The sequence below is a fragment of the Triticum urartu genome, chromosome 5A (assembly GCF_056163025.1).
Source record: "Triticum urartu cultivar PI428250 chromosome 5A, HENAU_Tu73, whole genome shotgun sequence".
In the NCBI taxonomy this organism is placed as follows: domain Eukaryota; kingdom Viridiplantae; phylum Streptophyta; class Magnoliopsida; order Poales; family Poaceae; genus Triticum; species Triticum urartu.
Window position 1 is genome coordinate 510,139,865 of NC_141877.1, and position 14,626 is coordinate 510,154,490.

General features: G+C 47.4%; 1 protein-coding gene across 1 annotated transcript; it reads left to right on the forward strand.

Annotated features, from left to right (window-relative positions):
• Positions 1 to 10,056: 10,056 nt before the first annotated feature.
• LOC125530862 (putative polyamine transporter At3g13620) lies at positions 10,057 to 13,307 on the forward strand. Its single transcript, XM_087523040.1, has 2 exons — positions 10,057 to 11,022; positions 12,642 to 13,307. The coding sequence occupies exons 1-2, from the start codon at positions 10,095 to 10,097 to the stop codon at positions 13,208 to 13,210; spliced, it is 1,497 nt and encodes a 498-aa protein (XP_087379166.1). The 5' UTR covers positions 10,057 to 10,094; the 3' UTR covers positions 13,211 to 13,307.
• Positions 13,308 to 14,626: the final 1,319 nt, after the last annotated feature.

Below are 14,626 nucleotides of genomic sequence, written 5' to 3' on the forward strand. Positions count from 1 at the left end.
TAGGTGTTGTTGGATAGGTTTGCAAGATAATAAAGATTACGTAAATAAAAATTAGGGGCTGTTTAGATAAAGATACAACTAAATTAGTTTTAGTAAAGAGCTTTTTGTTACGAGAAAGTTATTTGTCCCTAGGCAATCGATAACTAGACCGGTAATCATTATTGCAATTTTATTTGAGGGAGAGGCATAAGCTAACACACTTTCTCTACTTGGATCGTATGCACTTATGATTGGAACTCTAGCAAGCATCCGCAAATACTAAAGATCATTAAGGTAAAACCCAACCATAGCATTAAAGTATCAAGTCTGCTTTATCCCATACGCAACAACTCCCTTACTCGGTTTTGTGTTTCAGTCACTCACGCAACCCACTATAAGCGAATCATGAACGTATTGCAACACCCTACAGCGGGGATCCCTCATGCTTGCGCGACACGGATAGCACCATAGGACATCACTAATAATAAAACATGCAACTCAAACCAATCTTGATCATCAAATAACCCATAGGACAAAACGAATCTACTCAAACATCATAGGATAGCCATACATCATTGGGAAATAATATATAGCGTTGAGCACCATGTTTAAGTAGAGATTACAGCGGGTAAGAGAGAGGTTACACCACTGCATAGAGGGGGGAAGAGTTGGTGATGATGGCGGTGAAGTTGTTGGTGAAGATTGCGGTGATGATGATGGCTCCCGGTGGCACTCCGGTGCCACCGAAAGCGAGGGGGGAGAGCCCCCCTCCTTCTTCTTCTTGCTTGATCTCCTCCCTAGATGGGAGAAGGGTTTCCCCTATGGTCCATGGTCTCCATGGCATGGGACGGGCGAGATCCCCTCCGAGATTGGATTTGTCTCTCTGTCTCTCTCTGTTTCTGCGTTCTCATATTCTACCCTTTCACTGTTTCTTATATTTCCGGAGATCCGTAACTCCGATTGGGCTGAAATTTTAACACGATCTCTATCCGGATATTATCTTACCTGCGGCGAAAGAAGGGCATCAACCGCCTTACGGGGTGGCCACGAGGGCCCAGGGCGCGCCTGCCCCCTGGGGCGCGCCCCCTGCCTCGTGCCCCCCTCGGGCATCGTCTCGCGTTGATTTTTCTTCCCAAAAATCACATATATTCCAAAAAAATCTCCAGCGGTTTTTATCCCGTTTGGACTCCGTTTGATATGGATTTACTACGAAACAAAAAACATGGAACAAACAGGAACTGGCGCTGGGCACTGGATCAATATGTTAGTCCCAAAAATAGTATAAAAAGTTTCCAAAAGTATATGAAAGTTGTAGAATATTGGCATGGAACAATCAAAAATTATAGATGTGGAATGCTACCTAGCATAATCTAGATCACATATCTAATCATGGCATGAATATTAAGATACGAGTGATTCAAAGCAATAGTCTATCATTTGACATAAAAACAATAATACTTCAAGCCTACTAATAAAGCAATCATGTCTTTTCAAAATAACATGGCCAAAGAAAGTTATCCCTACAAAATCATATGGTCTGGCTATGCTCCATCTTCACCACACAAAATATTCAAATCATGCACAACCCCGATGACAAGCCAAGCAATTGTTTCATACTTTTGACGTTCTCAAACCTTTTCAACTTTCACGCAATATCAGATGATGAAAAAGACAGATAACTTCGTCTGGAGTGATGCTGCTAATACAGCGTTTGAGAATTTGAAGAAGCAGCTTGCTGAGCCACCCATGCTTGCAGCCCCTGTTGATAAGGAGCCTTCACTACTAGGGAAAACCCTAGTAGTAGCGCGAGTTTTGGGGCTATTAGCAGCGCGGGCAGCCGCGCTACCAATAAGGCGCTACAGTTAATTGTTAGTAGTAGCACGGTCTGTACACGCGCTACTACTCTAGACTGTACACGCGCTACTAGCCTCGCGGCGGCGTCGTGGCAATTATAGCAGTAGCGCGTCTTAGAGTGGGTGCGCTACTGATACATTCATTTCAGCAGCGAGGTTTGTGCGCGAGCGCTACTACTAGGTAGCAGCAGCGCCTTATTTTAAAGCGCGCTGCTGGTAAGATTCTGTGTATAGGCTTTTCCCTAGTAGTGCTTTGTTGTTATATGTGGCTGCTAACAGCCGGGCTGTCAATGTTGCTATTGTGGTAGAAAGAAAGGAAGCAGACAAGGAATATCCAGTTCAAAGGCTGGTTTACTATATCAGCGAGGTGCTTATTGAGTCCAAGCAGAGATATCCGCACTGGCAGAAGCTTGTATATGGGATGTTCTTGGCCAGCCGGAAGCTTAAACATTATTTTATGGGTCATCCCATCACTGTGGTCAGTTCTGCTCCTTTGGGAGACATCATCCAAAACAGAGAAGGAACTGGCCGGGTTGCTAAGTGGGCTATTGAGCTTGGGCCTCATGGGTTAAAATATGTGCCTCGCACGGCCATCCAGTCTCAGGCGCTGGTGGACTTCATCAATGATTGGACAGAGCTGCAGATGCCTGAGGAAAAGCCAGATAACACGTATTGGATTATTCACTTTGATGGGTCCAGGCAATTGGAGGGCTCGGGGCTGGAGTTATTCTTGCCTCCCCTCGAGGTGATAAATTCTGTTATGTTCTCCGGTTGATATTTCCTTGTATTATGCAGCTGAGTATGAGGCCTTGCTCCACGGTCTTCGGATTGCTAAGGAAATGAACTTAAGCCAGGTGAGGTGCTTCGGTGACTCAGACTTGGTGGCTCAACAGGTCTCTGGTACTTGGGATTTAAAGGATCCACTCATGGCGGCTTATCGGTGGAGCACGTGGATCGGAGGAAAAATGAAGCGGCGGTCTCTTTAAGCCGGTTGGGTTCTCAACGTAAATCGGTGCCGCCTAATGTTTTTCTTGATGTTCTGCATAACCCGTTCGTCAAGTTGCCTACCGAGGAGGATTTGGCTATTCCTGACCCCTTCCCTGACGAGGTCCTCTGCATCAGCATGAGCTGTTAACCAATAAAACCCATGACGGAAAGCTTTGGCCATGAGGTATTTTGAACCGGCATGATGACCACAATCTCCTTCATGAATCTCTCGTAAGATCTCACAACCCTTTTCTGGAGAAACACAACGTTGAAACGCCCCTGTGGCACTACAATGATGTAGCTCTCCATTAACAATTGTCATTGACTTAGACCGCCGGGTTATCTACCTGGCTAAGGTTTCATCCTCAGGTAACTCGCCCTGGGTCATATAAGCCAAGTAAGGTACCGTCCAATTCGGGATTACGTAGCCGCCACCAACTGAGCCTCCGGGTCAGGAGCACGATAATGCATGACACTTTTCTCTGGTAAGAATCCCATAGTGACAAAATCCTTCAAAGTACTCTCGGTGACTGTGGAAGGAACCCAGTTGCAAGTGTTCATCGTCTTCGACGGCATGGTGAAAGGACAGTCTAAAAAGAAATAACTGGCCGGTTCAAATCAGTTGATGGGATTGCAAGTTAACAATTACAGTGCATGTTTATAATCGCGGCTTAAGCAAGGGCTAATGATATATGAAGAAAAGATAGGCTGGCAGGGTAAGCCGCCATGACTAAGATATTCAAGAGTTGTAGAAAGCAAAATTGACTAAGTACTGGGACAAACCAGTTCTGCGGATAGGAGGTTACAAATTTGGATCTACCGCTATTTAGAAAAAGGAAATAAATTCATCTACAAAAGGTGGCACTGGAAAAAAAGAGGAGCCCTAGAGGAAATCTGTCGCGGTGGGGATTTAATCTAGTATTAAAGCAAGTGCTAAAACTACTACCGCGCAAAATTCCTATGGTTTTTGGATCTAAACAAAGAAAGAGAAGGACGGTGACGAACGCGGATGAATATCGATGAACAGCGACAAACCCTAATGGCAGATTGGTGACGAAAATGGGAAGGCTTACTGGTGCTGTTATAACAGCGGAATGGCGCCACAGTTCTCTAGTCCACTCAGGGTGATGCAGTGGCCGGAGTCGAGGACGAGGACGGAGGTTGACGGCGGCAACGTTCGTGCGGGACGATGCGCTATGAGGAGGACGAAAGGAGAAGGAGAAGAATGCGAGATGACCTTATGGTCCTGTTTATAAGGAGGCAGGAAAACAGGCAGGCGCAAGAGACGAGGAGGCCGAATGATAGTTATCCAGCTAATTGGATGCCAGCCTCCTCGATTTTCGGGAAGACATTAAGATAAAGATCCATTGAAGATGACGTCGTAGCAGGTTTCTGAAATTCTTGGAGATGACGTCACGGCGGGTTACAAAGTTTTTGCAGCGGATATGGAAGGATTTTTCTAGGTCTTGGAGATTGACATGAACAAGTTCAAAATCAATCTGGGGCCTAATGTTGGGGATATAACTATTAGGTATGACCCGCCCGGGAGGGGTAGGGTCATTCCTATGACTATTCATCACAATGAAGCCCAAGATCGTATGGAGGTTCATAAGTAGGCTTAGTAAAGGTCCTAGACCTGAAAAGCGGCTTAAGGCCCATAGATATAAACCGCCATGTATGTAAAGCTTGTGTTGTAAGGTATGTAAGAAAGGTTACTGAGCCGGATACGTTGTATAAGCCGGCCGGGACTCTAAAGGCCACAGGGCGTCAGACCGTGTATATAAGGGGACGACCTAGAGGTGGCTTAGGGTAAGAAACAACAGATCGAGAGACGGGTTAAGCGTATTCGCTCCCTACTCATCGAAACCCTAGCAATACCAACTACAAACTAGACTAGGCTTTTACCTTCATCGTAAGGGGCCGAACCAGTATAAACTCCTCATGTCCTTTGTCCTGATTAACCCCTTTAAGTTAACCTCAACGCGGTGGCTCCACGACTAAGTCCTCACACTAGGACATCTGCCGTGACAATTCCACGAAAGTTGGCGTCCGCCGTGGGGCTATCGCACGATGGTTTCGAGTTCTTAAAGGGCCGCTTTGAAGTGATCAAGGCATACGTTGTGGGCCGGATGACCAAGAGTCGCCGCGGCAAGCTCTACATAGACGACGCGGGCTGGGGCCCCAAGGCTGGCTCAATTGAGTATGGGTACCAGGTCCCCTTCGAGGGAATCCACGTCTTCATCGGCAAGATCGGCGAACCGGGCCCTGAGCCGGACATCTACACCGACATCGTCGAGACGGCTCAGCGTGCGAGACCCACCCGGGTTCGGCCTGCCATGAATCATGCCTTCGTGGGATTTATCCATGGAGTGCAATCTGAGGACAAGCCAGCATCTGGTGATGAGACTGTCGTTTATTCTGATGGCGAGTCATCCACCGGTGAGACAAAGTCTTTGTATCAACTGCCAGATGGCCGGCTTGGGGGCTGCTCCGATGGCGACAGTATTCCGGACCCCTGTGAGCCGCCGAATCGGGTTGCAATCTTCATGGCCGGTACACAGCCCGTGCAGCATTCATCTACCGCGACAGAGTTGATTTCCGGTTCAGGAACGGTAGCGGCTGCCGGGGCAGGAGGCCCTGAGCGCCCGCCAGCTCAAGCTTTAACTGATCTACTGGATAAACTAACAACACTATTAACAATGGTGGTTAACCCGGCGGATCAAGATCAGCACAATGCGGCGATCACAAAACTGCGTGATGAGATAGCGCAGGCCAAGGAAGAGCTAAACACAAAAGGCGCCAGGATGGCTGAAGAGCGGACCGCTTTGGATGCTCAGGCTCAGCGGATTCAGTCACAATCTTTCCGGCTCATGTTAGATCAGAACGCTTCCAATGAAGTTATGAGGAGGAGGCATCAGACTCGTCTGCCTTCAGTTTATGAGGCGAGGAATCTCTTTAACACGCCAGGAGCAGGAAATAGTAACCCGACAGTCGCAAACTAGGTCGAAGTACCTGGGACTGGTATGCCGGTTCAGCCGCCCACAATGGACCCGCCTCGTCAGAACAACCCGCCGCAGCACGTGCCGACGTCACCGGGTCATTATTCTAACCCCTTGGATAACATGATCGTTGCGGCGTCACGATTGGAGGCGATCCCAGTTGATGGTGATTCGCCGACAGCGGTTGAGACACGGAGGGCCAGAGAGCTTCTCTAGACAGCATTAACTCAGTAGCAGGCCTATTCTTACAGTCGGGATAGGATTCATTCCACCCCTCGCCCGAGCTAAAGTTACAGCAGACATCTTGATGAGCCGGTGATGTCAAGCAGTGGACGGAACCATAACCCACCGCGCGGGCATAACCCGGCGGGTGGTGGCGCTGATGCTCAGAATGTGGTGGATCAAGGAAGAGCTCGTCGAGAGGCCGAGCTGGTGGCTCAGTATGCGGCTCGTCAACCGACTCCGGTTCGTCCAACCACCTCTGTGGAGCCAGCTATGACCTTTAGAAACCTGGGCGTGCCATGTTTGGTGCCGGATCTGCGTAATGAGCGCTTGCCCAAGGATTTTAAAGGCCCTCACAAGGTGCCTAATTATACAGCTGGTTTAAGTCCGGAGGCATGGATTGATAGTTATGAGATGGCCATGGAGTTACTGGATGTCAGCAAGGCTACATGTGCTAAATATTTCCCCCTGATCCTAGAAGGGACGACCCGCACTTGGTTGAAGGGACTCCCTGCCAACTCCATCGGGTCATGGGCCGAGTTAAAGGCCCGGTTCATCCAGAACTTCAAAGACACATGCAAACAGCCCATGTCAATTATGGATCTGGCCTCCTGTGTTCAAGAATAAGGTGAGTCAACAACCCATTCGGTGCTCCAGGTCTCAATAATCTTGCACTCGTCGGATCGCATCAATGCCGACTCAGCGGTGTTGATGTTGGAGAACAATTGTCGTTTCATGCCCTTAAAGCAGAAGCTAGGGCGGCTCAAATGCCATTGCAATGACATGGGGACGCTCATGGCGGCTCTCGTTAAGTATGTTGATTCTAATAGTACCAAGGACCCCGAGTCTGATGATGACAAGCCAGGGAAGGGAAGGAAGAGCAGCAACGCCAAGGGGCAGCAGCATAACTCGGGAGGCAATGGTAAGCGCAAGGCTGACAATAATTTTGATTTTGTGGCTAACACCAATGCTCAGAATAGTGGTCAGCGTCGCAAGGGTAAACCGCCCCCACGGGCTGGAGGATCCGGTATAAATCTTGAACATATGTTAAATCAGCCTTGCCCAAAACATGGTACGAAGGAAAGACCGTCTGGGCACCTATGGAAGGATTGTCATATTATGAAGGAGTATAAGAATTCCAATCCGCAAGGGCTAATGATATATGAAGAAAAGATAGGCTGGCAGGGTAAGCCGCCATGACTAAGATATTCAAGAGTTGTCGAAAGCAAAATTGACTAAGTATTGGGACAAACCAGTTCTGCGGATAGGAGGTTACAAATTTGGATCTACCGCTGTTTAGAAAAAGGAAATAAATTCATCTACAAAAGGTGGCAGTGGAAAAAAAGAGGAGCCCTAGAGGAAATCTGTCGCGGTGGGGATTTAATCTAGTATTAAAGCAAGTGCTAAAACTACTACCGCGCAAAATTCCTATGGTTTTTGGATCTAAACAAAGAAAGAGAAGGACGGTGACGAACGCGGATGAATACCGTTGAACGGCGACAAACCCTAATGGCGGATTGGTGACAAAAAAGGAAGGCTTACTGGTGCTGTTATAACAGCGGAATGGCGCCGCAGTTCTCTGGTCCACTCAGGGTGATGCAGTGGCCGGAGTCGAGGACGAGGACAGAGGTTGACGGCGGCAACTCGTGCGGGACGATGCGCTGTGAGGAGGAAGAAAGGAGAAGGAGAAGAATGCGAGATGACCTTATGGTCCTGTTTATAAGGAGACAGGAAAACAGGCAGGCGCAAAAGACGAGGAGGCCGAATGATAGTTATCCAGCTAATTGGACGCCAGCCTCCTCGATTTTCAGGAGGACATTAAGATAAAGATCCGTTGAAGATGACGTCGTAGCAGGTTTCCGAAATTCTTGGAGATGACGTCACGGCGGGTTACAAAGTTTTTGCAGCGGATATGGAAGGATTTTTCTAGGTCTTGGAGATTGACATGAACAAGTTCAAAATCAATCTGGGGCCTAATGTTGGGGATATAACTATTAGGTATGACCCGCCCGGGAGGGGCCGGGTCATTCCTATGACTATTCATCACAATGAAGCCCAAGATCGTATGGCGGTTCATAAGTAGGCTTAGTAAAGGGCCTAAACCCGAAAGGCGGCTTAAGGCCCATAGATATAAACCGCCATGTATGTAAAGCTTGTGTTGTAAGGTATGTAAGAAAGGTTACCGAGCCGGATACGTTGTATAAGCCGGCCGGGACTCTAAAGGCCGCAGGGCGTCAAACCGTGCATATAAGGGGACGACCTAGCGGCGGCTTAGGGTAAGAAACAATAGATCGAGAGATGGGTTAAGCGTATTCGCTCCCTGCTCATCGAAACCCTAGCAATACCAACTACAAACTGGACTAGACTTTTACCTTCATCGTAAGGAGTCGAACCAGTATAAACTCCTCGTGTCCTTTGTCCTGATTAACCCCTTTAAGTTAACCTCAACGCGATGGCTCCACGACGAAGTCCTCACACTAGGACATCTGCCGTGACAATTCCACGACACTGCCGGAGGGGGATTTGATCACGGAGGGCTTCTACATCAACATCATTGCCTCTCCGATAAAGCGTGAGTAGTTTACTTCAGACCTACGGATCCATAGCTAGTAGCTAGATGGCTTCTTCTCTCTCTTTGATTCCCAATACCATGTTCTCCTCGATGTTTTTGGAGATCTATTCGATGTAATACTCTTTTGCAGTGTGTTTGCCGAGATCCGATGAATTGTGGATTTATGATCAACTTATCTATGAATATTATTTGAATCTCATTTGAATTCTTATATGCATGATTTGATATCTTTGCAAGTCTCTTCGAACTATCGATTTGGTTTGGCCAACTAGATTGGTTTTCTTGCAATGGGAGAAGTGCTTAGCTTTGGGTTTAATCTTGCAATGCTCGATCCTAGTGACAGAAGGGGAATGGACACGTATTGTATTGTTGCCATCGAGGATAACAAGATGGGGTTTTCATCATATTGCTTGAGTTAATCCCGCTACATCATGTCATCTTACTTAATGCGTTACTCTATTCTGATGAACTTAATACTCTAGATGCAGGCAGGAGTCGGTCGATGTGTGGAGTAATAGTAGTAGATGCAGAGTCGTTTCGGTCTCCTTGACACGGACGTAATGCCTATATTCATGATCATTGCCTTAGATATCGTCCGGCATGATATTGAATAGCATATGGGATAAACGGTCCCTTGCCGGAAGTCGTGACCAACGTCATCATTGACGATCTTGACGAATACAGCACTCTAATACGACCTCCCAGAGATTCAATAGCATTATCTAAAAAGGGATATTCAATAGCATGATTGGCTTTTTTTGCATGGGATAGCATGATTAGTTGGCTGGCTAGTTGCTGAATGTCAAACAAGATTAGTTGTGGTATTTTGTATAGTGAATTAGTGATCGGCACATTGGATACATTTTAGTGTGTTTATATGTGTGGAGGAAAAGAATGGATTTAACTACCACTGCCGACATGTTCATCTTGTGACGATCGAGCTGATCAGGATTATATTAATGGCAGCAAGCACAGAATGGCCTTCAGTACACCCTAAACAAGTGGAGTAGTTAGCTAAAGCAACCAAACAAAATTAAAAGAGCTCAATCGGACAAAGGTGATGGCAGCTAATTAAGCTCTAAGCTCGCAGCCCGCAGCAAATTAAGCATATCTATTCGGGCGTCAGCTGGTGATTCGTTGGGACTTACCCAATTAGCACAACCTGACCAAAATGAGCGCATACCCTTTCTGGCTTCCTCTTTCGTCTCAAATTTAATTATCAGTTTTGTTAAAGCACATCTAAATGTGCTATAAGTATTGCACATCTAAATTCTATGTCATTCATCTTATGTTGAGATTCGTGTAGATATTTTTTTTATTTTTTTATTTTTTTATGCTTAATTCACTCATTTAGATGTGTCATAACTAAAGCATATGTAGATGTGCCCTAGGCACACCGATTAATTATATATATAGCACAACGGCCACACGAATGATCGGCACGCAAGCTTGTTCCTCCGTACTCTGGCGAGTAAGCTCAGCATGAACCAAGAAATCCTAACTGACAGACAACCACCACAGAGTGAGGAACAAGGACAACATCCACAGCCGCATGGGGCCGTCGCGCAAGAGCACACACCACATGACCAGCAGCTGCAGCAAGGCGGTGGCCCGGACCCGACGTCGTCCGGCCACCTGCGGCGCAAGATCACTCTGATTCCGCTCGTCTTCCTCATCTACTTCGAGGTGGCAGGCGGCCCGTATGGCTCCGAGAAGGCTGTCCGCGCGGCGGGCCCGCTGTTCACGCTGCTCGGCTTCCTCATCTTCCCCTTCGCGTGGGGCGTTCCGGAGTCGCTCGTCACCGCCGAGCTCGCCACCGCGTTCCCGGGCAACGGCGGCTTCGTCCGGTGGGCCGACCACGCCTTTGGCCCGCTCGCCGGCTCCCTCCTCGGCACGTGGAAGTACCTCAGCATCGTCATCAACATCGCCGCCTACCCGGCCCTCGTCGCCGACTACCTTGGCGGCGTGGCCCCAGCGGTCGCGCAGCCCGGCAGGACGCGCACGGGCACGGTGATCGGCATGACGCTGTTCCTCTCCTTCGTGAACTACGTTGGCCTGAGCATTGTAGGCTGGGGCACGGTGGCGCTGGGGGTAGTGTCGCTGGCCCCATTCGTGCTGATGACGGCGATGGCGGTGCCCAAGGTGCGGCCGCGTCGGTGGGCGGCGCAGGTGAGTGGGAGGAAGGACTGGAGGCTCTTCTTCAACACGCTGTTCTGGAACCTCAACTACTGGGACAGCGCGAGCACCATGGCCGGCGAGGTGGAGCGGCCGGAGCGGACGTTCCCGCGGGCGCTGGCGCTGGCGGTTGTCCTGATCGCCGCCAGTTACCTGCTGCCGCTTATGGCCGCCACCGGCGCCACGGACGCACCGCCGGATGCCTGGGTCAATGGCTACTTGGCCGATGCCGCAGGTACGTACAAACGCCACTTAGTATCAGTTTCTTCTTACTGCTACAGTGCTACGAGACACAAGGTTTTGGTCATCTTGTTTGTTCTCATTCTCCTTTCCTTCATTTGTTGTTGTCATCTACCCTATGGATTGTTTATATCAGTTAACGTCAGTTACTTGGATTGTTTATAACTTTATATCAGTTAACGTCAGTTACCGCCGCCGCTCATATTGCTTTGTATCTGTAGGGTTTTTTTTTTCTTTGCGTGTGCCTTTGAATCTGTACTTTTTTTTAGGGATCCCAAACTTTATTAGTGAATCAACGTTTAAAGGGATACAAAGACGCTCATGAGGGAATATCAGCCACAAATGGCGACCCTGTGGGAGTGTTACTGAAAATTTTACAAGATTGTGTGCCTCCTGCTGGTTAGAATCGAACATAAAATTACATCTCTCAAAATTTGAATCATGACCTTTGAATCTGTAGCTAGTTTGTATATTTTTCTTGGTTGGTATTGTTGGGCTTAGTTGCTGCAAAAGAAAGATATTGTTGGGCTTAAACAAGGGTAAACGTCCCATTTGTGAAACATGTTTTTCTTTTTTTAAAATTGCTAATCAGGGAAACTCTACTTTTATGATGTGCCTCTAGCTTAACTTTAGTGATTATACTATTTTATATTAAATGGGTTTATGCAATAATATATTACACAAAGTAATGTCCAGCATCCCGGATTTGTGCAGATGGTTTTGCAAAAAAGAAAACATATTTTCTTCTCTTTGCTTACTTCAAAAACATGTGAATTCTGAAAAAAAAAGTTCATCGATGTTCACATGATACAACATGTACACTTGCATAGCAAAAACATATATTGTGCGTACCTGAATAACTTATATTACCTTCGTCCCAAATTACTTGTCTTTGATTTGTCTAGATATGGATATATCTAACACTAAAACGCGTCTAGATACATCCGTATCTAGACAAATAATTCGGGACGGAGCGAGTATTCACTAATCAAATTCTAGGATTGCCTTTTTTTCATTCGAAACACATAGTATAATGTTCCACCAAATGTTTCAAGTGTGCACATTAAATCATAAACACTATTTTATTATTATTTTAAATCATGACTTTCAAAGAGTGGGTGCAAAGAAGGCAAAGAGTGAATTTTATATGTAATTCCACTTTGGAGAGTTGTGCCTCAAAATTGGTTGGGATTTTCTAAAGTCTAAGTCGATTCTGAAAGGTGCGACTTTAATTTAGTGAAAAGGGCACCATGTACATGTTTACCCTTTTTTTTAGGATATGGGCTTTTTTTTACCTAGTTGCCATATTTTATAGAAGTGCAAGTTACACTTTTTATTAATGTAAAGTTACACTTTTAACCATCATGGCCCTATCATGTATAGGTCGTACTATAAGACAATAGCGAACAACAAACTCTTTTCTGGTTCATGACAACAACTTAGACATGCCAAAATCTCAGACGTCTTGATGATATTATCAAAACAGTATTTTAACACCTCGAGATGTGCTATAATCGAGTTGGCTGAATCCAACTAGTGCAACTTACAACACGACGTGTTTATTATCCTACTTTGATTCTTCAAAGAAAAATGTAAATTTTCTGTGTCTAACAGGCATTATCGGGGGCCCATGGCTCAAGTACTGGACGGGGGCCGGTGCGGTGATCTCCTCCATCGGCATGTTCGAGGCCCAGATGAGCAGTGGCTCGTTCCAGCTCCTCGGTATGGCGGAACTGGGCCTCGTCCCGTCTGTCTTTGCCCGCCGCGCTGCCTATACCGGGACCCCATGGGTTGCCATCGCCGCGTCGACCACCGTCGCGATCGCCGTCTCCTTCCTCGGCTTCGACGACGTCGTCGCCACCGCCAACTTCTTGTATAGCCTGGGCACGCTGCTCGAGTTCGCCTCCTTCATCTGGCTCCGTGTCAAGCACCCGGCGCTGAAGCGCCCCTACCGCGTGCCGCTGCCGCTGCCTGCGCTCGTGGCCATGTGCGCCGTGCCGTCGGCTTTTCTGGCCTATGTGTGTGCGGTGGCTGGGTGGAGAGTGTTCGCCGTCGCGGCTGGGCTGACGGCGCTCGGTGTCGGCTGGCATGGCATCATGAGGGAGTGCAGGGCTAGGAAGTTGCTCAGGTTCAACAACGCGGTTGCTGCTGTCCATCAGGAGGATGCTGAAGACACGGTGTGAATTTTGGAGTTGGCTTCAGTCGTAGTGAGAAACTATCAGTTGGTTCGGAAGTGGCATGTCTCTCTCATGTAATTGGGCGACATGGATTATATTCTCGTAGAACCAGTTATATATATATATATATATATATATATATATATATATATATATATATATATATATAGTGAGTCCAGTACTTCAACTGTTCCGTCTTCAACTTTAATGATTAACAAAACCCAGTGCTATTTGTATGCGCATACATTTGCATGTCTTAATTAAACGGACATGTGCATAACACTAATCAACTACCCTAAACCATATACACTTAATTATTAACATCTAGCTAGCTATATAGTAAGCAAAAACAAAATTTGTAGTACAACACAGTGTGACTCATTTGAAGTTGTAAGGAAGTAGTATATCTTCATTGGTATTAAGGCGCTTGAAGAACTCTAGCATGTTATTCTCTACATCTTTTTGATACCATTTGTGTCACACCCTACCTAGTTCAAGCATTAGAGTGTTGCATCATGTTTTAATTCCTAGAAAACTGAAATGGGGATGATAGAACCCCCAGCACCCCCCTGGAACAACTAGGGTTTACTAAAAAAAATTCAATGAACCTGAAATGCCCTTCTAAAAAGCCCACCCTTTTTGTTTTGGGTTAAAACCTTTGACAAAAATGGTGCACATTTTTCTAGGACATCTTAAGGTCATTGGATTAATTCTTATAGTATTTGCATTTGGGCATTTAAATGCTATAAAATATTTTAAATCCCCAAATAATCATAAACAAAAATGTTTGCTATTGGATATATTCTAAGCAGTAGCCATGATTAATTTTATGATTTTTGGAAATGCCCTGGCATTTTTAATAAAGCCCTGAAGTTACAGAAATAATAGAATAAATAAAAAACAGAAAAAGGAGAGAGAAAGGAACTTACCTGTCGCCCTGGCCTGGCCCAGCTCGGCCCAGCCCACTGGCCACTGCCAGTCATCCTCCTCCTCTCGCCAGGAGGACGAGAGGCGCGTGCCCGGCGCCCGCAGCCACACGCCGGCCGCCTCCTGCTTCTGCCGATGCCCAGGACGCCGTCTATGAGTGCCACGTAGACCCCCTGGACCCCTCGACTGCTCCACTCTCCCCCTGCCTCTCTCCCTCGCTCCCTCGACGCCATGGCCGACGCAGCCACGCCCGCGCCGTCGTGAAACCCGTGACCACCGTGCTCCCCTCGTCTCACTGACCCGTCCAAAAGCCCCGCCTCGTCGCCCTCGTCCTCTTCGCCGAGCCACGCGGCATCGGACGCCCCCAAACGTCATCACCGCGGTCGTCTTCTACCTCGAGCAACCGAGATCGCCGGCAACGCCCGACGTCGTCCGACCTCCCCCGAGCCCGCTGAGACGCGTTCTGCAACCGCCGTGAGCTCCTCTACCAAACCT